The 24,209-nt window shown below is 38.8% G+C and overlaps 1 protein-coding gene and 1 non-coding gene across 2 annotated transcripts in view; both read right to left on the bottom strand.

The window, feature by feature from the left end:
- KPNA4 (karyopherin subunit alpha 4) overlaps positions 1 to 24,209 on the bottom strand; it is an 86,286-nt gene that overhangs the window by 21,215 nt on the left and 40,862 nt on the right. Inside the window, exons 7-13 of the mRNA XM_049867614.1 lie at positions 24,025 to 24,110; positions 17,076 to 17,162; positions 14,210 to 14,379; positions 14,067 to 14,111; positions 6,927 to 7,058; positions 1,875 to 2,003; positions 459 to 563 (exon numbers count right to left, since the gene is read on the bottom strand). Coding sequence (XP_049723571.1) covers positions 459 to 563; positions 1,875 to 2,003; positions 6,927 to 7,058; positions 14,067 to 14,111; positions 14,210 to 14,379; positions 17,076 to 17,162; positions 24,025 to 24,110 — 754 coding nt within the window. The remainder of the gene's footprint in view (positions 1 to 458; positions 564 to 1,874; positions 2,004 to 6,926; positions 7,059 to 14,066; positions 14,112 to 14,209; positions 14,380 to 17,075; positions 17,163 to 24,024; positions 24,111 to 24,209) is intronic.
- LOC126066649 (small Cajal body-specific RNA 7) lies at positions 1,350 to 1,677 on the bottom strand. The gene has a single exon (XR_007515226.1). It is a non-coding gene; the product is annotated as a small Cajal body-specific RNA 7 (non-coding RNA).

Below are 24,209 nucleotides of genomic sequence, written 5' to 3'. Positions count from 1 at the left end.
AGGGTTATTGTATTAAATGCAATTTCAATGTAAAGTGCTTAGAACTATAAACAAACATTTATTATTGGTAGTAACAATACTGTTTTCTAATAAATTCCAAGATAATGGCAATTTTGGTAAAAAGAACTATACAGAATGGCCAGGGGGTTCCAAAAATGAATGTTTCTTGTAAATAAAGTACTGCTGGGATCAATTTTAATACATTAGAATTCTTGCATATAAAAACTACTGGGATCAAATTTTAATACTTTAGCATTCTTGCACATAAAACACCGCTGAGATCAAATTTTAATACTTCAGTTTTCTTGTATATAAAACACTGCTGGGATCAAATTTTAATACTTTAGTGTTCATGCTACTCTATAGGTCCTAATCAAGTAAACAGAAACATATATATTCACCTAATTTGTTAGGTTTAAATCCCTACCCCATTCTTAGATGCATACGAGATGACTTACCTTATCCAAAAGGTGTATTATCATTGGTACGAGGCTGGCATCAATTACTGCCTGAACCTGTTGCTGATTTCCTGCAGTGATGTTAGAGAGGAACCACACTGCTTCCTGTAGAAGAAGACCCTCTCAATACCCTCATTAAAAAAATAAAATCCACACTTGAGCTAAGAGAAAATACATTCACTATACTGTCCAATTAGTTTTGTTTTAGAATCCATTCCATAATAAAAATTTTAGGAATCTGAACACCTCCACCTCCTTTCTATATTTGCTTTAAACAAATTTATGATAAACTACAGAATTCTGAAGAATTCTTGAAAGCAAGGTTCTCAAACAGTGCCTACGACTCAAAAGAATGCTGGCTCCACAAGTACTAAGGAATTGATGAAAAATTTGTAAATTCAAGTCTCGAAAGATTCCCTCCATACTGTGCTTTATTCTATTCTGATCAAAAGTCCCGGCCAAAGCAGATATAAATCTCAATTATCCATGAGGATGGGAAGATAAGAAAAATGAAGTAGTGGGTTGTTTCAGTATACTGACTTGTAATAGTCATTCATACTACACCATTTCCTCAAGAGCTAAAGCGAAACCAAACGTTTGCCTGCTTTCCTGATTCACTTTAATGGTCGTTTTATGCTGCCCCTCACACCGTAATTGTGCCATGTTTACCAAGACAGTGGTTTCGCCCCAAGTGTTTTGTAACTTTCATAAATAATAAATGTACACTGAAACCACATTTCAGTGGAAATGTTTACCCAACATTTAATGCAGGATATTATAACTTACCAAGCTCAATAATATGTTAAATTTAGTGATTTACTATGTTTTAAAACCAGTAATCAAGTTTTACTCCAAAAAATGTTAGCATTAGCTAAGGTACACTAGGCTCTTTTGGATCAGATCACAGGGCCATGTTTAATGAACCTGTTAGAGATTTTAGGGTGCTAGGCTAGTCAGGTGAGCTCTTCTTGGGTTATAATCACTGGCAGTGTTGTAATCAGCACCCAAGTATTTCTACAACAGCCTCAGATGCACTCCGGAATCAGCATCACCAGTCAGTGCCCCCTTTCCATAGCTCCACACTCACGCACACACACACACCCTCATGCACACAATTACATAAAATATTACACTGAGACTAATAATTACTTAAAACACTTACTGAAAAATTCAATCATCCAACACTCAACACCCAATTATCTCTATTTCATCATTTCCAAAAGAGCCAAATTAGCACTTTACAACTAGCTTGTTTTATATATAAAAAACCAGATACTAATTAATCCACGTTATAAATAGTGAGATATTTTACAGTGTATTTAAGTTGAAATGACGTATTAACTATCAATATTACAGATAGCTCTCAGATCCCAGTTTTACAAATGGAAAGTGCTGTATCTATTAAATAAAACTTACTTTATTAATTTTCTCTTTGGGATGTGTCAGAAGTGCTGGGAAATGTGAAAGAGCATCACAGTTCAAAACCACTTGTGTTTGCTCATCAGTTCCAGTAACGATGTTGCCTACAGCTCGAAGCGCAGCAGTCTGAAATGTGCGAAGATTTAATGAGATGTTGTTCTATGTGAAGTGCTCCTTATTACCACAAAGGGAAGCAGGGAGAACTTAGGAAAGTGAAATTCATTCATTCATTCAGCCATCTCAGCCATCTCGGCCTTTCTGAATACTTTGTGTCAGGCACTGATCTGAAAACTGATCTGAACAGGACAGACAAAAGCTCCAGCCCTGATGGAGCTTCATACAGAATAAAGTCAATTAATAAACAGGACAGACACATGAGAAGGATACTTTCAGACAGCAATTAGTGCCATAAAGAAAATAAGAATGGTCGTGGAAGGAGTAGGGTGCTGATTGATGGAATAATCTCGTATTTTTCTAGAACAATTTGAATACTGACTTTTTTCTTCTAAATAACTTAACGTTAATGCTGCACATCAAAATATTTCAAACACTGGACAGTTGGGCCGGCTGCACAACCTAACACAGGGACTGTAAAGAATGCCAGTCAATTGTACGTGTAAAAATGGCTGAAACAGCAAACGTTTTGTTATATTTATCCCACCACACACACACACAAATCGGTACATGTACTTTGTAAACAGAACTGCACTCCTCTTCCCCCCCCCCCCCGCCCTTTTAATGACAGAAAGACGACCCATTTGGCTATTTATTCAGAGAAAGTTTTCTGTTAGCATTCTACCTTACTACTGACTACCAGCTGGGTCAGCGGGTAAAAAAAAAAACTTCCGGGTGCTGAAAAACACATTACTTTATATTAATATTGATGTATGTATATGGTCTTTTTGGGGGGGGGGGTGTGTGTGTTAAAAAACACTGTCTCTCTGAAGGATAGCAAGAAGATACTTGAGATTTCACTAGCAAATGGATTTAATTATTTTTCTATAGCTCTATTCGGTCATTTTCTGTCAATTTAGAGCTTTTTTAAATTTTTTCTTCTACAAAACAAATGACCCAGTTTACCAAAAAAGAGAGAGAGAGAGATGTAATTCACATAACACAAAATTCATCCTTTTAAAATGTACAATTCAGGGGTTTTTAGTATATTCAAAGTTATGCAACCATTGTAAGTATCTAATTCCAAAAGTTTCATCATTGCGAAAAGAAATTCAGTACCTATTAGCAATCACTCCCCGGGCTTCGGAGCCCCATCCTTGTTACCTTCAAGCCCCTGGCAACCACTAATCTACTTCCTATCTCTACGGATCTGCCTAAGCATTTCACACAAATGCAACTGTACAATGTTTGGCCCGATCACGTCTGGTTTCTTTCACTTAGCACAGTGCTTTAAAGGTTCATCCAAGTTTTAAGCATGTAATAACACTTCGTTCTTTTTACAGCTGAATAACATTCCATCGTATGGATATACCACATACTGTTTATCCTTTCAGCAAGTGATGGAAATCTGGGTCGGTTCCACTCTGGCTATTATGAATACTGTTGCTATGAACATGCACGTGCAAGTTTTTATGTGGACATGTGTTTTCATCTCTCTTGGATATACACCTGGGGGAGAACTGCCGGGTCGTACGAAAACTCTCATGTTTGAGGGACTGCCAAACTGTATTCTAAAGCAGCTGTACCCCTTTAGGTTCCCACAAGCATTACATGAGGATTCCAATTTCTCTACATCCTCACCGTACTTGTTATGACTTTTTTAAAAAAATTCTAGCCATCCTAGCAGGTGTGAAGTGGTATCTCATTGTGGTTTTGATTTGCATCTCCCTAATAACTAACTAACGAGGGAGAGGAACCCTTGTGGTACAGTGGTTAAATGTCTGGCTGATAACCAAAAGGTCAGTGGTCTGAACCCACCAGCTGCTCCGGGGAGAAAGATGTGGCAGCTGTTTGGTCCTTCAGGGTGGCTATGGGTTAGAATCAACTCAATAGCGGGGAGTTAATGACTAATGATGTTAAGAACCTTATTGGCTATTTGTATGTCTTCTTTGGGGAACTGTTTATTCAAAATCTTTGCTCATTTTTAAATTGGGTTATTTGTCTTTTTATTGTTCAGTTGAAAACGTTTTTATATACTCTAGATATAAGCCCCTTTTCAGATAAATGTTCTGCAAATATTTTCGTGCATTCTGTGGGCTGTCTTTTTGTTTTCTTGTTGGCACCCTTACAAGCACAAAAGTTTGTCATTCTGATGAAGTCCAATTTATCCATTTTTTCCTTTATTATTTGTGCTTGTGGTATCATATCCAAGAAACCACCGTCTAGCTGAAGGTCATAAAGATTTATTCCTGTTTTCTTCAATGAGTTTTATATAGTTTTAGCTCTTACATTTAGATGTTTGATTCATTTTTGAGTTAATTTTTATATGTGGTAGAAGGCAGAGGTCCAACTTCATTCTTTAGCATGTAGTATTCAGTTGTCCCAGCACCATTTGTTCAAGAGACTATTCTTTCCCTATCGAATTGTCTTGACATCATTGTTGAAAATCAATTAATCATAAATGTATGAGTTTATTTCTGGACTCCTGGTTATATTCCATTTATCGATAGGTCTAACTTTATGTCAGTACCACACAGTCTTGTTTAATGTAGCTATATAGTAAATTTTTAAAATCAGGTAGTGAGAGTCTTCTAACTCTGTTCTTTTTCGAGACTGCTTTGGCTATTCTGAGACCCCGACATTTCCATATGAATTTTAGGATTAGCTTATAAATTTCTACAAAAAAGGCACTCGAGATTTTGATAGGAATTACACTGGCTCTGTAGATCAATTTGGGAAGTGTTACGGATTCAAATGTGGCCCCCCAAATACGTGTTGTGAATCCTAACCTTTATGCCTGTGGTTATCTCATTTGCGAAAGTGTTGTCTTTGTAATGAGGCAGGGTTAGTGTAGGGTGTATCTTGAGTCAATCTGTTTTGAGATAAAACAGATTACACGCAAGCTAGTAAGCAGAAACAGGGAAGAGACATGCCAAGCCCCATGCAGACTGCCCAGGAACAGAAGCTCAGAAGAGAAAAGAGCCTTCTTCCAGAGCTGACAGAGAAAGCATTTCCCTAGGGTTAGCACCCTGAATTTGGACTTCTGGCCTCCTAAATGGAGCTCTGGTAGTACAGTAGTTAAGAGCTTGGCTACTACCTAAAAAGTTACCAGTTCAAATTCTCCAGCTGCTCCTTGGAAACCCTATGGGGCAGTCCTACTCTGTCCTATAGAGTTGCTATGAGTTGTAAACAACTCGACCGCAACGGGTTTTTTTTATTTTTAGTTTCCTGAACTGTTAGAAAATAAATATGTTTGCTAAAGCCATATACTTGTGGTATTTCTGCTGTAACAGCACTAGATAACTAAGACAGGGAGTACTGTCATCTTAACAATACTAAGTCTTTCAATCCATGAACACAGGATGTCTTTCCATTTAGTTAGGTCTTCTTTAACTTTTCAACAATTTTTTGTTGTGACCAGCTTCTTTAACAAATAAATTTAAATTGCAGGAAGGAAAACGTAAGAGACATATCAACCAAATGCAACGCACGGACCTTGTTTGGATTTTGATTTTTGAAACTACTAGTATCAAAATACTTTGCGGGGGAGTGACTGAGGGCAAACATAAACATGAGAGTTCATTACACTAGTCTTTCTACTTTCCTAAATTCCGGCGTGAAAGTTGAAAAGTTTAAAAAAAAAAATCTCTATTAGTTATCAGGTGAAATATAAAACATTAACTTCCCTTGAGAGTCGGCTAAAGAAAAACCCCAAGCCCTATTTTCTCAGTGAAGTCCAGTATTAAAGCTGAAGACACATTCTGAAAAAACAAAAACAGAATACAAACCAAAAACCTATGCCAAGACATAAGCATCACACTTAAAAAACGCAAACTAATGATAAAGGTCTAGTAAGAATATTTGAATTAAGTAAAAAATACTCCCAAATAGCATAAACAACATGTTCTACTAATCAATTCTTTCTGAACTCAGCTAAGTTCACCCTCTTTCAAGTGGGAAGCAGGTCTCCAATCTGGCCGCACAGCAGCACCATCCGTAGAGATTTCAGAAGCTCAGGAATCTGGGAAACACCCTAGGTTTACTGAGATAATACCTGGGGGCTGAGCAAAGGAATAAAAAAGGGTTTTTCTTTTTTTGTAAAAACTCCACATTTGACTTTGATGCCCCGCTAGGGTTGAGAGAACCAGTGACTTAGGTTAACAGTGTTCCTTACGCAATTACTGTACTTTATGGATTCTAAGCCATCACCAGGTTAAACCGTCACCTCAGGGGGACAGGGAGATCTTGCCGCACCCCCATCACCACTGTGGTTTACCGCTGCGGTTACTGCTTACGGGATTTGCGAGAACTCCTCATTCTATCTTTCTGGCTCTTTCTAGATGCAAGTTCTTTAGGATAAATGTTACTTGGAAGGATTAAAAAAATTATAAAAGAATAAAAGAAAAAAATTAAATACCTGAAAGGACACAATTTAGGAAGCCCCTGAGAAGCGCATCTCAGTACAAGGTAAAAAACCTTCATCTCAGTGCCAGTGAGGCTAAGCGTTAACTCACCCTGCCAGGTGCACTGGAGAAGGAGAGTGAAAGAGAAGGGAAAACAAGAACAGCAGGAAAAACAAAAGCAGCAGTACTTGTTTCAGATATTACCCAAGTTGCTACACCGAACTGCCCTCGTCTGTGTTAGAAAACACTTTTCCACAATGAACTCTGCCTTTGTGTGTGTGTGTGCGCGTGCACACGGGGGGGGGGGGGGGGCGGGGCGGGGGAGGGCAATCCCTGTAGTAATGTTACCTCATTTTCTCTATCTTTACAATGGAGATATAGCAATTCCCTTTTTTCATCACAGATATGTTGTCTGGCTAAGAATATACTTTAAACAATTATAAAAGATATATTGAAATTGTCCATCTTTGAATGCCATGCTTAAAGCAATTAGTGGTAATAAAAGTTATATTTTTATCAGGAAGAAACTTACCTGAACTTTAACTTCCTGGTGGCTGAGCAGAGGGACCAAATGAGGAACTATTCCAGAGTCTATTACCATCTGTATCTGTTCATTGCCAGCATCGGTAAGGTAAGAGAGGGCCCAGACAGTATCTACCAATATCTAATGAATAGAATGAAAATCCAAATAGCCTTTGAATAATTTTCATTTCAATAACTCCTAATCATTCAGACTAATTTAAGATTGTTCTACTACCTTCTTTCCTCCATTCTTCTCTCACCTCAGTTCACTGAAATCTTAACCTTCTCTATGGTATTAAAAACATCATCTATGTATGTCTTTATCATGCATATGTATCTTTTAGCCACATTCAGAATATTTATATTATGATCCTGATCCCAGGTTAGTACCGAATCTTAATTCACACTAAGATATACTCACTACATAGCACATGAGAGAAGGGTAAAAAGCTTTTTTCTTTCCCAAATGTTCATGCTGAAAGATGACAGGTCCAAGACTATTGTGGTAAATGTACACAGTTAGAAAGACTGTATGTACCCACCATGCACAGTGGTGCCTAACATCTGGGCTAGGTAAATGGATATGTTCAAGGTGTTCTCTAGTATCACCAATATCATACAGGTATGTCTACAGCCAATAGACCAGTAACAGGATTATAGTAGTATAATCTTCTCCAACTAGTTTGCTTTGCCTTATTAGGTAGCTTTCTAAGTAGTGGTAAAGTCTCCTACATCTGACAATCAAGACATTAAAAACAACCACAAGTCAACCTGTAACATCTATAATTAAAAAAAATATATTTCTTGTTAAAAATACACACCTTACACTAGCTGCCAGAACTTACAAAAAGAAAAAAATAATAAAATAACCCACAAAGAAACCTCTGTAATTATACCAACAGCTTATAATTTTTAATTGTTTTGTATTTCATTTGTATTCTGAAGTATAGCACACCACTGTGTTGTGATCTTTTTTTGTATGTGTAAGTCCTAAGTAGAGGTGATGGTCAAAGAGAAGTATAACAAACTACTAGACGGCTGCATAAATAGTATAATCATTAACAAAGACAGTGGGGTAATAATTGTGCCTGGAACATGGACTCTGCCTCAAAGGACAGGCCAGAAAACTTTGAAACCTTTTAAACTCAAACCCAGTGTTCTGCTTATGATTCCCAAAAAGCTCCTGGAAAGAGAAAAGTTTCCTTCAGAAACTATTTTTAGTGTAAAAAGCAGACATCAAAGATATCAAAAATAAGAAACAATCAATATATAAACGGCTGTCAACCATATGTGAAACAACTAAGCTCAATGTGCAAATGTAACTAGGACTTTTTTTCCTCGGGCATAGCAACACGAGCCAAAATTTGTTAACACAAGCAAAAAAATCCAAGAAGTTACTTGGGCACGACTGTACATAAAACAGGTACTTTTTTTTTAAAGGCCCAATGCTAAGCATGTCATTAATATGCTCAGATCAAAGTTTACAATTCGAATCAGACTAGATCTCCTACACATTTTTTATCAGAAAGTTTACATTTCATAGTGAATTTATCAATTACTGCCACAGCGTCTCACTCACGGTTCACGGAAGCAGTCGTTTTTAAACTTTGACGGCCGGATCTAAGAACTTGCTGCTATGTATTTACCTAGTATTTTATTTTTCAGTAAACATTACTTAGTAAATGTGTTACTAAAAAACACAATGTAAAGTGGCTTGAGAAATTCTTCAAGATACATCAATTAAAAGCAAGAAAAATGGTGTCATAAAGTTCAGCCGGATTAGGGTAATCAGGTGGAGACAACACACACAGCTGTGAATAAAGTCAACCAAGATGTGTAGTTTTTAGATAGAGTTACGAATTTTGAGATTAATCTTTCTTGTAAATTTTTTTTAAAGCAAATAACTAAAATAATTTAATCAAAGAACTTGGCTATGCCCAAGCCACGCCCATTGTCATCAAGTTGATTCCGATGCACTGCGACCTCACAGGACAGAGCAGAGCCACCCCACAGGGTTTCCAAGGCTGTAATCTCTACGGAAGATGACTGCCACATCTTTCTCCTGCAGAGCAGCTGGTGGGTTCGAACGGCTGACTTTTCGGTTAGCAGTCAGGCACTTAACCACTGTGCCACCAGGCCTCAACTTGACTAAAAAGAGCAAACAACAAAAGCTGCTTACATTTTTTTTTTTAAGAACCTAGAAAATCTGAAGCTAAAAAAAATCTTTAGAGCAAAGATCATGTTCATTTTGTCACTGCTTGATGTAATCTAATTCTAACCTTAAAATTTGTTCCATATGTTTTAGAGAGGTCCTGGCAAAAAAGGCCTACCCTAGAAATTTTAAAGAAATAAATCAGTTCATCAAACACTGATCACTATACCAAACTGTTTTTAAAGGACCAGGAAAGTTCCTGATAGTTGCTATACATTTTATCTGGGTAATTTCCCTAATTCACTATATCCCTAGCTTCCCTAACATGCCGGGGGGGGGTAGTCTCGCTTCCATAAGCAGTCAGAGCGGTCTTCCATATCATTCAACCTCTCTGACTTGCTTTTTCTTTGCCATTTGTGTTAGAATGAATGAACAGGATATTTATTATGTTTTAATTTTTTTTCTGCACTTATTGCTCCCCCTTGTTGTTTGGATAACTAAGAGACATTTCCACACAAAGTCACTACCAAAATCACACACAAATGCCTATGAATATGGACATAAGCATAAATATTTCTCTTTTATCTTTAAACCAAAAATATCTCTAAGTGTATGTGCTCTCGTTGGCCAGGCTGTCCAAATGAGCTTCCACAAAAAGCTTATGAACAATTACTACCTTAGTGAGAAAGATCACATATTAGCAATACCAAAAACTTTTACTGTGAGTTTGCATAACACTAACATATAACAGCCCCGATTAAAACAACAGTGAGTCTTGATTTCTTCACTAAAATTAAATTTTGTGATATAGTTAAAAAGGTGGTGCAGTGGTTAAGGCACTTGGCTGCTAACTAAAAAGGTCAGTGGATCAAACCCACCAGCTGCTCCACAGGGAAAACATGTGGCAGTCTGTTTCCGTAAAGATTATCACCTTGAAAACTCTGTGGGGCAGTTCTACTCTGTCCTATAGGGTTATTATGAGTCAGAATCGACTCAATGGCAATGGGTTTAGTTATTTTTTGAGGGGTGGGGATATACTAAATAAATACCAAACTACCGAAATAAAACAAAATGAGAAGAAACAGCTGTAAACATCCACTGATAATCAGAATGTGGAATGCACGAAGTATGAATCTAGGAAAATTGGAAGTCGTCAAAAATGAAATGGAATGCTTGAAGACAGATACCCTAGGCATTCCGTTAACCCGGAGCAGTCAAGTTGATTCCGACTCATAGTGACCCTAAAGGCAGAGCAGAACTGCCCCATAGGGTTTCCAGGGAGCTCCTGATATATTTGAACTTCTAACATTTTGGTTAGCAGCCATAGCTCTTAACCACCAAGCCACCAGGGTTTCCATCCTAGGGGCATTAGTGCACTGAAATGGAACGGTACTGGCCATTTTGAATCAGACAATTGTATGTATGGTCTACTGTGCCGGGAATGAACACTGAAGAGGAATGGCTTCATATTCATTGTCAAAAAAAGAGAACATTTCAAGATCTAACCTGAAGTACGACTCTGCCAATGATAATACCCATATGCTTACAAGGAACCCTAGCTGATATGACTATTATTCAAATTTACGCACCAACCATTAACGCCAAAGATGAAGAAATTGAAGACTTTTACCAACTTCTGTTCTGTGAAATTGACTGAAAACATGCAATCAAGATGCACTGATAATTACTGGTGATTAGAATGAGAAAGCTAGAAACAAAGAAGGATCAGCAGTTGGAAATATTGCTGGAGATCATCTGATAGAATTTTGCAAGACCAACCACCTAGTATAACATGCAGATGGAATACACAGGAATCAAATCGATTACACCTATGGAAAGAGACAATGGGGAAGCTCAATACCATCAGTTAGAACAAGGCTAGGGGCCAACCAGATTATTAGCTGCTCATATACAAGTTCAAGTTAAAGCTGAAGAAAATCAGAACAAGTCCATGACAGCCAAAGTATGACCTTGAATACATTTCACCTGAATTTAGAGACCATCTTAAGAATAGATTTGACGAGTTGAACACTAATGACCAAACTGGATGAGTTGTGGGATGACATTAAAGGCATGTGTGAAAATGACAGATATGAACTAAGCAAAAGATCATTAAAAAGACATCAAAGAAAGAAAAGACCAAAATGGATTTCAGAAGAGACCCTGAAACTTGTTCTTCATTGTGGAGTAGCTGAAGTGAATAGAAGAAATGATGAAATAAAAGAGCTGAACAGAAGAGTTCAAAGGGCAGCTCGAGAAGACAAAGTATTATAATGCAATATGCAAAGACCTGGAGTTAGAAGACCAAGAGGGAAGAACACGTTTGGCACTTTTCAAGCTGAAGTAACAGAAGGAAAAATTCAAGCCTCAATATTGAAGGATTCTATGGGCAAAAAACTGAACAATGCAGGAAGCATCAAACATAAAGAAGGAACACACAGTCACTGTACCAGAAAGAACTGGCTGACATTCAATCATTTCAGGAGGTACCATACGATCAAAAACTGATGATATTGAAGAAAGAAATCCAAGCTGCACTGAAGACATCGGTGAAAAACAAATCTCCAGAACTGACGGAATACTAACTGAGATGTTTCAACAAGATGCAATGCTGGAAGCACTCACTCATCTCTATCAAGAAATGTGGTAGCTACTTGGCCACCCAACTGGAAGAGATGCATATTTGTGTCCATTCAAAAGAAAGGTGATCCAACAGAATGCAGAAACTATCAAATAGTATCGTTAATATCATGGAGCCCTGGTGGCACAGTAGTTAAGAATTCGGCTGCTAACCAAAAGGTCGGCAGTTCAAATCCACCAGCTGCTCCTTGGAAACCCCATAGGGCAGTTCTACTCCATCCTACAGGGTCACTATGAGTCAGAATCGACGTGACAGCAACAGGTACTAGGTTATCATTAACATCACACTCAAGTAGAATTTTGCTGAAGATAATTAAAAAATGGTTGCAGCAATACATCAACAGGAAACTGACAGAAATTCAAGCTAGATTCACAAGAGGACATGGAGCGAGGGACACCAATGCTGATGTCCAGTGGATTTTGGCTGAAAGCAGAGAATACCAGAAGGATGTTTACCCATGTTTTATTGACTATGCAAAGGCACTTGATTGTGTGGATCATAACAAATTATGGAAAATATTTCGAAGAATAGGAATTCCAAAACACTTAACTGTGCTCATGAGGAAACTTTACGTAGAACAAGAGGCAGTCACTGAAACGAAGGGGTACGGCACGGTTTACAGTCAGCAAAGTGCTCATCAGGGCCCCATCCTTTCACCACACTTACTCGATCTACCTGCCGAGCAAATAATCTGAGGAGCTGGACTGTACAAAGGACAACACCGCATCAGGACTGAGAAGCCGGACTGTACGAAGGACAACACCGCATCAGGACTGAGAAGCCGGACTGTACGAAGGACAACACCGCATCAGGACTGAGAAGCCGGACTGTACGAAGGACAACACCGCATCAGGACTGAGAAGCCGGACTGTACGAAGGACAACACCGCATCAGGACTGAGAAGCCGGACTGTACGAAGGACAACACCGCATCAGGACTGAGAAGCCGGACTGTACGAAGGACAACACCGCATCAGGACTGAGAAGCCGGACTGTACGAAGGACAACACCGCATCAGGACTGAGAAGCCGGACTGTACGAAGGACAACACCGCATCAGGACTGAGAAGCCGGACTGTACGAAGGACAACACCGCATCAGGACTGAGAAGCCGGACTGTACGAAGGACAACACCGCATCAGGACTGAGAAGCCGGACTGTACGAAGGACAACACCGCATCAGGACTGAGAAGCCGGACTGTACGAAGGACAACACCGCATCAGGACTGAGAAGCCGGACTGTACGAAGGACAACACCGCATCAGGACTGAGAAGCCGGACTGTACGAAGGACAACACCGCATCAGGACTGAGAAGCCGGACTGTACGAAGGACAACACCGCATCAGGACTGAGAAGCCGGACTGTACGAAGGACAACACCGCATCAGGACTGGAAGAAGACTCATTAACCACCTGTGAACGCAGACGACCCAACCCTGCCTGCCGAAAGCAAAGAGGACCTGACGCACTTACTGACGAAGATCAAAGACCACAGCCTTCAGGATGGACTACACCTCAACATAAAGACAACAAAAATCCACAAAACATCCAATAGGCAACATCGTGATAAATGGAGAAATGACTGAAGTCAAGGATTTCACTTTACTTGGATCCACAATCAACGCCCATGGAAGCAGCAGTCAAGAAATCAAATGATGTATTATTGCACTGGGCAAATCTACTGCAAAAAGACCTTTTTAAAGGGTTAAAAAGCAAAGATGTGACTTTGAGGACTAAGGTGCACCTGATCCAAGCCATGGTATTTTCAATCGCCTCATATGTGTGTAAAAACTGGACCATGAGTAAGGAAGACTGAAGAAGAACTGATGCCTTTGCATGATAGTGTTGGTGAAGAATGCCGAGCATACGGTGGACTGCCAGAAGAATGAACAAATCTGTCTTAGGAGAAGTACAGCCAGAGTGTTCCTTAGAAGCAACGACAGATGGTGGGACTTGGTCTCACATACTTTGGAATGTTATCAGGAGAGACCAGTCCCTAGAGAAGGACATCATGCTTGGTAAAGTATCAGCGAAAAAGAGGAAGACCTGAGATGACCGACACAGTGGCTGCAACTATGGGCTCAAACATAGCAATGACTGTGAGGATGGCACAGAACCAGACAGTATTTCATTCTGTTGTACACAGGATTGCTATGAGCCACTTTGACGATTTGACGGAACCTATTTTTTTTTTTTTTTTAACAAATAACAATCGATTACAGCTCTGGAAATGGAAAAATCTGATAAAGTACACTGACATGATGTCTAGTATAACATTTTCCCCCTATTTTTTTAGGAGGGGTAGACCTAGACATACATACATACACATGTCAATACATGATGGGAAGCTTCTACTCACATTTACGTCTGTGTGATGAATTAAAACACAAAGGGCTGGAAGAATCTGAGGAGAAAAATATATACACATTTTTATAAAAATATATAGATTAAAAATACACATAATTGTATCTACTCCACTTTAAAAAAAGAAAACTTGTTTACCTCCTGAATGGTTTCCATTGGGGGTGGTGGGTCTTTGTGGCGACATAAGTTTACCATAACCCAAGTAACATTTCTTAAGAATGTTATAGGAATAGATGGACTTATGAAGGAAAGTAAAGGTTTCACAACTCCAAGGCTTATGACATAATCTCTACACTGGGGTCCATCACCTGTAGGAAGGAGGATTTATTAATTCAATAAAATATATTGACAATACACAGTTGAGGAAATATGAAGCACTAGGTACAATATGCTGTTTTCTGTATTTTAACCAGATAATACAGTTACGTTCTACATAAAAATTTTAGGCAGTAATACCCAAGTTTACTTTCCAGGTTTTGAAACCAAGAGAAGCAACACGAAGTGGTACGGAAATTTCTTGGAAATTACTCATGTCTTTAGGTTAGTAAGTTGCTCACTTGCCATATAAACTCAGTAAGCTCAAGGTTCCCTTAAAATGCTTTAAGAGCAGAGAACTGCTGCTGTTATCATCTCTCTCAAACGTTCATGTAATAAAAAGGTCAAAACACTATTAAAGTAAAAAAATACTATTAAAGAGAAAATGTCTGTAGAGTTCATATTGACCTTCCTATTTCAGACCACCAAGAGTATATCAACTATTCAGTCCTGTAGTTGTTAGCTGCCGTTAAGTCGATTCAGACTCATGACGACATGATGTGTGCAAAGCAGAACTGCTCCATGGGGTTTTCAACACTGTCATCTTTTAGAGGCAGATCACCAGGCTTGTCTTCTGAGGCACCTCTGGGTGGGTTCAAACTGCCACCCTTTTGGCTAGTACTATCGCACTTAACTGTGCCACCCGGGGACCCATTCACATCCACTGAAGCAGAAACTCTAGGGGTGCAGGATTAATTTCTGTACCAAGCATATCACTCTAATTTCTGAAGCCATGGTGAAGAATTACATTCCATAAATGGAAACACTTTTCTTGCACTATAGTATTTGGAGGTAAAATGCTCTTTTTGCATCCACGTATTCTAATCAGTTCTAGGATGTCACTGGAATTAAAAATCAAAACGCAGCTTTACCAGTATTAAATCTAAAATTCTGCATAAAAACAAAGGAGCACAGAACTCTGTACCAGGCTGATTTGGGGGACCCTGGATATGCAAAAAATGGTATTCCTAATAACAATATGTCCTATGCAAAGAACAGAGGAACCTTCCTGTGATGGTTAAGGTTGTGTGCCAACTTGACCGGGCCACAATTCTCAATGGTCTGGCAGTTATGTAATGATGTAATTTGGCAGTTATGCAATGATACAGTCATCTTCCATGTTGTGATCTGGTGTATCAGCCAATCAGCTGTAAGGGGAGTTTCCTCATGGGTGTGGCCTGCATCCAATATATATGGACATTCTGGCAAAGCTTGCTTGTTTGCTCTGGATCCTACTTCTGGTTTGTCATCATCTGACCTCCAGTTCCTGAGACTTGAGCCTACCATATTGCCTGCCGATCCTGGGATTCATCAACCTGCAGCCTGTAAGTCAGCAGCCTGTCATCTTACCTGCTGATTTTGGATTCATCAGCCTCCATAGCCCATGAGCCAGTGGCCTGCCATCTGACCTGCCCATCTTGGGTTCGTCAGCCCCTGTAACTCTATGAGTCAGAAGAAGCCTCCAGCCTGATGCTTGGCCCAGGGACTTGGGACTTGCTAGCCTCTACAATCGCATGAACCGTTTTCTTGAGATCAATCTCTTTCTTTCTACACACACACACGCACACGCATGCACGCACACACACACACACACATGCCCTTCACTGGAGCCCTGGTGGTGAGGTGGTCAAGAGCTCAGGCAGCTAATCAAAAGGCTGGCAGTTTGAATCCACCAGTTGTTCTTGGAAATCCTATGGGTTAGTTCTACTCTGTCCTATAGGGTCGCTATGAGTCGGAATCGACTCAAAGGCACACGACAACAACAACATACACTTCACTGGTTTTCCTTCTCTAGAGAACCCAGCCCAAGACACCACCCTTTCGAAAACTTGCAATTGTGGTAGACTAATGATCCCCTGCACCCTGCTTTGGCCCCGTAAAGGGCAATAAAGAGAATTATATGAAAGCAATATTACTTCCATGCAAAAGCAAGAATATCCTTCTCCTTTACGAAATTACTAAGAATCCTACAAAAAGCACCTGAGCTATGACATAATACAGTTCAGACCCTAGATTTTTTCCATTCTCCAGTGGAAGACAGTTCTTTGAGTTTTTGATTTTGGGTTAAGTTAGGCTCTACATAAATACAAATCCTTGAAATAACAGAATTGTCCTCAGTTATTTATCAGAGAAAATCCAAAAGGTATGGTGATTACAGTGTTTAACATACAACCAGACTGGCCACAGGCTACATATATCTCTGATAACTTATGATAATAGGGGGTGACATTGCTATATCTTAATGTACTGAAATCACCAAGAGATAAAAATTTCACTTCAGATGTTCTCAAAATTGTCATGCAGAAAATTACTGGTGTACGGTTTTGCTGCCTCTTTTTTAATTCTCTCTTTCTTTGATGCAGAGAGTCAAAGAACAAAATGGACTTCAGCCTAAGTCAGGAGGAAGAGGAGATGGAATCTAAATCATATACATACTTCACGATTATTGAAATATCAGAAGTTGATATAAGGGTATCATAAGCAACAAAAATTTTCATTGTTTACTATGGGTTTACACTTAAACAGCATAATTTTTATAAAACTACTAGTACAGAAACTAGTAGAATTTGATAAAAATTAGTACAGAAAAAGGCAAATAGTTTTTCTTTTAGACTACTAATAGTCATTTTAATTACCTAGTATTTGATAACAACAGATGTTGGGCTAGCATTATAAGTTTTATACAAACCTATGATATTTCCCAATGCCCACACTGCTTGCTCACAAACATTTTGATGAGGTGAATGGAGAAGCCTCAGGAAAAGTGGCACAGCATCTGAAGGAAAAAAAAAAAAAAAAAAAAGCAGGGGGGGACTATCACTTTAGGTTGAAGATACTACTCATTTTATACTCTAAACCAAAAATCAATTTTGTTGCCTGAGATCTAAAAGCAAAAAAATCTATCAAAAATGTTTAAAATATATCCCACTTAATAAAAGTGCTTTTTATTAGAACATTAGCATAATTTTGACTAACAAATTATTTATTCAGGACCAAAATTATAGTTTTTTAAAATTTTTTATTGTGCTTTAACTGAAAGTTTACAAATCAAGTCAGTCTCTCATACAAAAACTTATATATACCTTGCTATATACTCCCTGGAAACCCTGGTGGCGTAGTGGTTAAGTGCTACGGCTGCTGGTTATATACTCCTAGTTGCTCTCCCTCTAATGAGACAGGCACACTCCTTCCCTCCACTCTCTATTTTCATGTCCATTCAGCCAGCTTCTGACCCCCTCTGCCCTCTCATCTCCTCTCCAGACAGGAACTGCCCAGATAGTCTCATGTGTCTACTTGATCCAAGCAGCTCATTCTTGACCAGTAACATTTTCTATCCCATACTCCAGTCCAATCCCTGTCTGAAGAGTTGGCTTTGGGAATGAATCCTGTCTTAGGCTAACAGAAGGTCTGGGGACCATGACCTCCAGGGTCCTTCTAGTCTCAGTCTGACCATTAAGTCTGGTCTTTTTATGAGAATTTGAGGTTAGCATCCCACTGCTTTCCTGCTCCCTCAGGGGTTCTCTGTGGTGTCCCCTTTCAGGGCAGTCATCGGTTGTGGCTGGGCACCATCTAGTTCTTCTGGTCTTGGGCTGATGCAGTCTCTGGTTCACATGGCCCTTTCTGTCTCTTGGGCTCGTAATCACCTCGTGTCCTTGGTGTTCTTTATTCTCCTTTGCTCCAGGTGGGTTGAGACCAATTGATGCATCTTAGATGGCTGCTTGCTAGCGTTTAAGAACCCAGATGCCACTCTCCAAAGTGGGATGCAGAATGTTTTCTTAATAGATTTTATTTATTATGCCAGTTGACTTAGATGTCCCCTGAAACCATGGTCCTCAAACCCCCACCCCTGCTATGCTGGCCTTTGAAGCGTTCAGTTTATTCAGGGAACTTCTTTGCTTTTGGTTTAGTCCAGTTGTGCTGACCTCTCCTGTATTGTGTGTTATCTTTCCCTTCACCTAAAATAGTTCTTATCTACTAATTAGTGAAAACCCCTCTTTCTCCCTACCTCCCTCCCCACTCTCGTAGCCATCAAAGAATATTCTCTTCTGTTTAAACTATTCCTCACGTTCTTGTAATAGTGGTCTCATACAATATTTGTCCTTTTGCAACTGACTAATTTCACTCAGCATAATGCCTTCCAGATTCTTCCATGTTATGAAATGTTTCATGGATTCATCATTGCTCTTTATTGATGCATAGTATTCCATTGTGTGAATATACCATAATTTATTTATCCATGCATCCATTGATGGGCACCTTGGTTGCTTCCATCTTTTTACTATTGTAAACAGTGCTGCAATGAAGATGGGTGTGCATATATCTGTTCATGTAAAGGCTCTTATTTTTCTAGGATATATTCCAAGGGGTGGGACTGCTGGATCTTATGGTAGTTCTATTTCTAGCTTTCTAAGGAAGTGCCAAATCGATTTCCAAAGTGGTTGTACCATTTGACATTCCCACCAGCAGTATATAAGTGTTCAGTCTCTCCACAAAGTCTCCAACATTTATTATTTTGTGTTTTTTGGATTAATGCCAGCCTTGTTGGAGTGAGAAGGAATCTCGTTGTAGTTTTGATTTGCATTTCTCTAATGGCTAATGATTGTGAGTATTCCCTCATGTATCTGTTAGCTACCTGAATGTCTTCTTTAGTGAAGTGCCTGCTCAAATCCTTTGCCCATTTTTTAATTGGGTTGTCTTTTTGTAGTTGAGTTTTTACAGTATCGTGTAGATTTTAGAGACAGGTGCTGATTGGAAATGTCATAGCTAAAAACATTTTCCCAGTCTGTAGGAAATCTTTTTACTCTTTTGGTGAAGTCTTTCTATGAGCACAGGTGTTTGATTTTTAGGAGCTCCAAGTTATCTAGTTTCTCTTCTGGTGTTTGTGCATTGTTAGTAATGTTTTGTATACTGTTTATGCCATGTATTAGGGCTCCTAGCATTGTCCCTATTTTTTCTTCCATGATCTTTATCATTTCAGATTTGATATTTAGGTCTTTGATCCATTTTGAGTTAGTTTTTGTGCATGGTGTGAGGTATGGGTCTTGTTTCATTTTTTTTGCAGATGGATATCCAGTTATGCCAGCATCATTTGTTAAAAAGATTGTCTTTTCCCCATTTAAGTGACTGTGGGCCTTTGTCAAATATCAGCTGCTCATATGTGGATGGATTTATGTCTGGATTCTCAATTCTGTTCCATTGGTCTACACATCTGTTATTGTACCAGTACCAGGCTGTTTTGACTACTGTGGCAGTATAATATGTTCTAAAATCAGGTAGAGTGAGGCCTTCCACTTTGTTCTTCTTTTTCAGTAATGCTTTACTTATCCAGGGCCTCTTCCCTTTCTATATGAAGTTGGTGATTTGTTTCTCTATTTCATTAAAAAATGTCATTGGAATTCGGGATTGGAATTGCATTTTATCCACAGATCGCTTTTGGTAGAACAGGCATTTTTACAATGTTAAGTCTTCTTATCCATGAGCAAGGTATGTTCTTCCACTTATGTAGGTCTCTTGGTTTCCTTAGTACGTCATCCTCTTGGGGGCAACTGTAAATGGTATTGATTTGGTGATTTCCTCTTCGATGTTCTTTTTCTTGGTGTAGAGGAATCCAACTGATTTTTGTATGTTTATCTTATATCCTGATACTCTGATGAACTATTAGTTTCAGTAGTTTTCTTGAGGATTCTTCAGGGTTTTCTGTGTATAAGATTATGTCATCTGCAAACAGAGATACTCTTACTTCTTCCTTACCAGTCTGGATGCCTTTATTTCTTTATCTAGCCTAATTGCTCTGGCTAGGACCTCCAGCACAATGTTGAATAAGGGTGGTGATAAAGGGTATCTTTGTCTGGTTCCCATTCTCAAGGGGAATGCTTTCAGACTCTGTCCATTTACGATGATGTTGGCTGTTGGCTTTGTATAAATGCCCTTTATTATGTTGAGGAATTTTCTCTCTATTCCTAATTTGGTGGGAGTTTTTATCATGAATTGGTGTTAAACTTTGTCAAATGCCTTTTCTGCATCAATTGATAAGATCATGTGGTTCTTGTCTTTTGTTTCATTTATACAACAGATTACATTTTTTCTTGGTCATGGTGAATTATCTTTTTGATGTGTTGTTGAATTCTATTGGCTAGAATTTTGATAGTTCTTAATATATGGACAAAGATCAAATTTATGTCGATACATTTCATTTACAATGAAACCTGGATTTAGTTCTAATTTTAAAATTAGTTCCTTATTGTGGGTTAAAGGACCTAGTTTTACCCTAAGTAAGGTGGCTCCAGAGAAACACCCCTTGGAATAACTGGGGTGCCTTGGTCTGGAACTTCCAGGCCACACCAGAGAATCTGTGCTGGCAAGTGGGGGCTGGCCAGACCAGAAGAGACTCACCTGGGGGGCCAAGATCAACCAGCCTCAGAAGGCATGAGTTAGACTACCATGAAGGACTGGGCAACAAAAATGCTCAGACAGCTTCCTGGTTGGTGAGAACTAGTCACTCTTGGGAGGATAGTACATCCCTTGGGACATGGAAGCTCTATGTTCAGAACCCTCCCAGACCCGTCTCTTCAGCTGTATCCTTTCTGGGTATAATAAATCCATAGTCATAATTATGGTACATTCCCCATGAATTCTGTGAGTCATTCTAGTACATTATTGAACCCAAAGGGGCAGGAGGAGTCAGGAGGTCAGAAAGCAAAGGTGTCATGTGGACTCCTGAACCTGCAGTGGGCATCTTGATGAGGTAGTGGGAAACCAGCCCCAAATTGGTGGCTGGCAGGTAAGAAGGCTGGGATATCATGTGAACTCCCCAAACTTGTAGCTACTGCCTGCCTATTAGTGGTCTGAAGGACAGTCTCCTTTTAATTTGAGAGCTCTGGCCTAGCTCCATGTGACCGGAGTCAGACAAAAAAAGTGCCAGAGAGGCAGCTAGTGACAGAGAAGTGGGAATGTATTGGCTCAATCTTCACATGACAGGGACTGGATTCATCCTGTTCTTTACCACGCACTTAAGGTCAAGTATTATCTTCAAAACGGGGGCGGGGGGGGGAGCCTAATTGTTGAAGTAACTTATGGATATAGAAATTTAAGGTAACATTAAATAGACCTATTAAACAGGCCAGTGAATCTTGGGCCACATGAAATCTTCTGAATCAGAAAGTGATTCTATTGTTCAACAAAGAGGATGGGAAACACTGAAACAGGTCTGCATCTGAACAGAAATAACGCACTGAATGAATAAATGACTTCTATTTTCTTCTAATATTACTTTGAAAAACACAATTTGTGTATATGTAGATAAATCATGCTTACTTGTAACAAAAGGTAATTTATTTATTATTTTTGGTATATTCAGACTAACAGTGTTAATTTGTAAGCCTGTTTAATCTTTAAAGATTATATAAAACAGAATGGAAAAAGAATGAGAGGGATTAAGAAATTTACATTAACAGTAAACCATACAAAACAAAGCCAAAAAAAAAAAAAAACTACCAAAACTCAGAACTAAACCTGTTTTACTAAGACTTAAGGTAATTATCTTTCCTAAATAAAATTATAACAGAAGTGTCTATATACATAGTGTTTAAGATTTTAACAAATTTAGACAAGTACACAGGTAGTCCCCAACTTACACCTGGGTTCCCATCCCAATGACACCCTCGTAAGTCAGTTCTGACGTAAGTCGAATACATTTTTCTCTTATTTTTTAAAAATTATTATTGGCTTTTATTATCAGTATCTTTATAAATCCGATCTTTATTTGCTGGAGACAGCATCATAACAATGAAGTCAGAGTCGTAACAGCTGTCGGGCGAGTGCACAGTCCATTTTTAAGTTGTTAGAGGTGAACATTGCCCAGCTTTCTATCCCTTACAACTCCCTACACTGACACCAACACAGGTTTCATTGCGGACCAGGCCATAGCCTGCTTTATCTCAGTTTTTTTTCCTAAATTTTATTTTGCTGTTGTTGAAAATATACACAGCAAAACATACACCAACTCAACAGTTTCTAAATATACGATTTAGTGACACTGATTACATTCCTCCAGCTGTGCAACCATTCTCGCCCTCCTTTTCTGAGTTGTTCCTCCCTCAGTAACAAACTCACTGGCCCTAGGTTTCCTCTCTAATCTTTCGAGTTGCTATTGTCAATTTAGGAAACCCTGGTGGCATAGTGGTGCTGTGACTGCTAACCAAAAGGCTGGCAGTTCGAATCCACCAGGTGCTCCTTGGAAATCCTATGGGTAGTTCTACTCTGTCCTATAGTGTTGCTATGAGTCAGAATTGACAGCAATGGGTAAGGTAAGGTATTGTCAATGTGATCCCATGTAGATAGTTTTTAAAAGAGCATAATGCTCAAGGCAGACATTATTTACTAGTTAAGCTAAACTGTTATTTGGTTTAAAGAAGCCTTCAAGGGGTATTTTTGGTTTAAGGTTTAAAGATTATCTCAGGGCAACAGTTCCAGGGGTTCATCTTGCCTTCCATGGCTCCAGAAAGTCTATAGAGTCCATAGGAATTTGAGATTCTGTTCTGCATTTTCCCCCTTTTGATCAGAATTCTTCTATTGAATCTTTGACTAAAATGTTCAGTAACGGTAGCCAAGCACCATTCAGTTCTTCTGGTCTTGTGACAAAGGAGGTAGTCGTCCATGGAGGCAATTAGCCAGGTACTCCATATCCTCCTCCTATTTGTGACTCTCCTTCTTCCTCTGTTGCTCCAGGTGAATAGAGACCAATTGTTACGCCTTGGCTGGCTGCTTGCAAGCTTTTAAAAGCTTTTAAGACCCCAGGCAGAAGAGAAACACTGAACACATTATTATGCCAATTAACTGGGATAATTCCTGAAACCATGATTCCAAACCTTCAAACCATGGAACGATATCCCAAGAGGTGTTTGGTTGTACATAAGCAGCCTCAGCGGCTACTTTTTTTTAGCATTGTTGTAAAAACTATCACACAACTTTTGTCAATTCAACTTTTAACAGGTGTACAACTTATTGACAGTAATTAAGATAATGAGCTGTGCAACCTATCCATCAATGTTTTGAACAGTAAATAGAACATGTGGGAGTGAGTATCTGAGAACGGTAACATCAGCAAATTACATGCTGCAGCATGGTAGGTAGTACATATTACTATTACAAAATGTACAAAACAAAACACAAAAAACAGCCGTTAAGTGTGATTCATCGTAACTTGAATACATTGTAAGTTGGGGGACTACGGAGACATGAAAACAATATACTCAGATTATTAGCTTCAATAATTATTTCCCACTCACATCTTCTGAAACATAAATGAAAATCAATCTTATTATAATGACGATGAAAAACTGTCGCATCATTCTTTCAATACGACTACTTTGTAAAAGATTACCATGTACAACAGAAATCAATAATTTAATCTACTACAATAATTAGGAAATGTTCTCATGAATCAAATGAATTTTCCAAAACAGAAAATGTCAGTCACTTAAAAGAGACATACTTAAGTTGGCCTATTTCAACTATCTAATTGGGTAGCCGTAATTTTATAATAACAGTACCTATAATTCTTTTAGGAGAATCACTGTTTACTTTTTACAGATTTCTTTTTTAAAAATCACAACTTTGTCTATTAATAATCAACTTACTGGACTGAACTACTGCTTGAGTTTGTTCAGAGGTTCCAGACGCAATGTTTGTCAAAGCCCACGCAGCTTCAAACTGTAAAGAAGGACTAAAAAAAAACAAATATTCTTAACACTAAGGATTTTTTATATTGGCCCAAATGTCTACCAATCATTTCTCCCTTCCAGCTTTTTGAAGATATTAAATA

The sequence above is a fragment of the Elephas maximus genome, chromosome 23 (genome assembly GCF_024166365.1).
Source record: "Elephas maximus indicus isolate mEleMax1 chromosome 23, mEleMax1 primary haplotype, whole genome shotgun sequence".
Lineage (NCBI taxonomy): Eukaryota > Metazoa > Chordata > Mammalia > Proboscidea > Elephantidae > Elephas > Elephas maximus.
The sequence above is the reverse complement of the archived record's forward strand: the minus strand, read 5'-3'. Positions and strand labels throughout refer to the sequence as shown.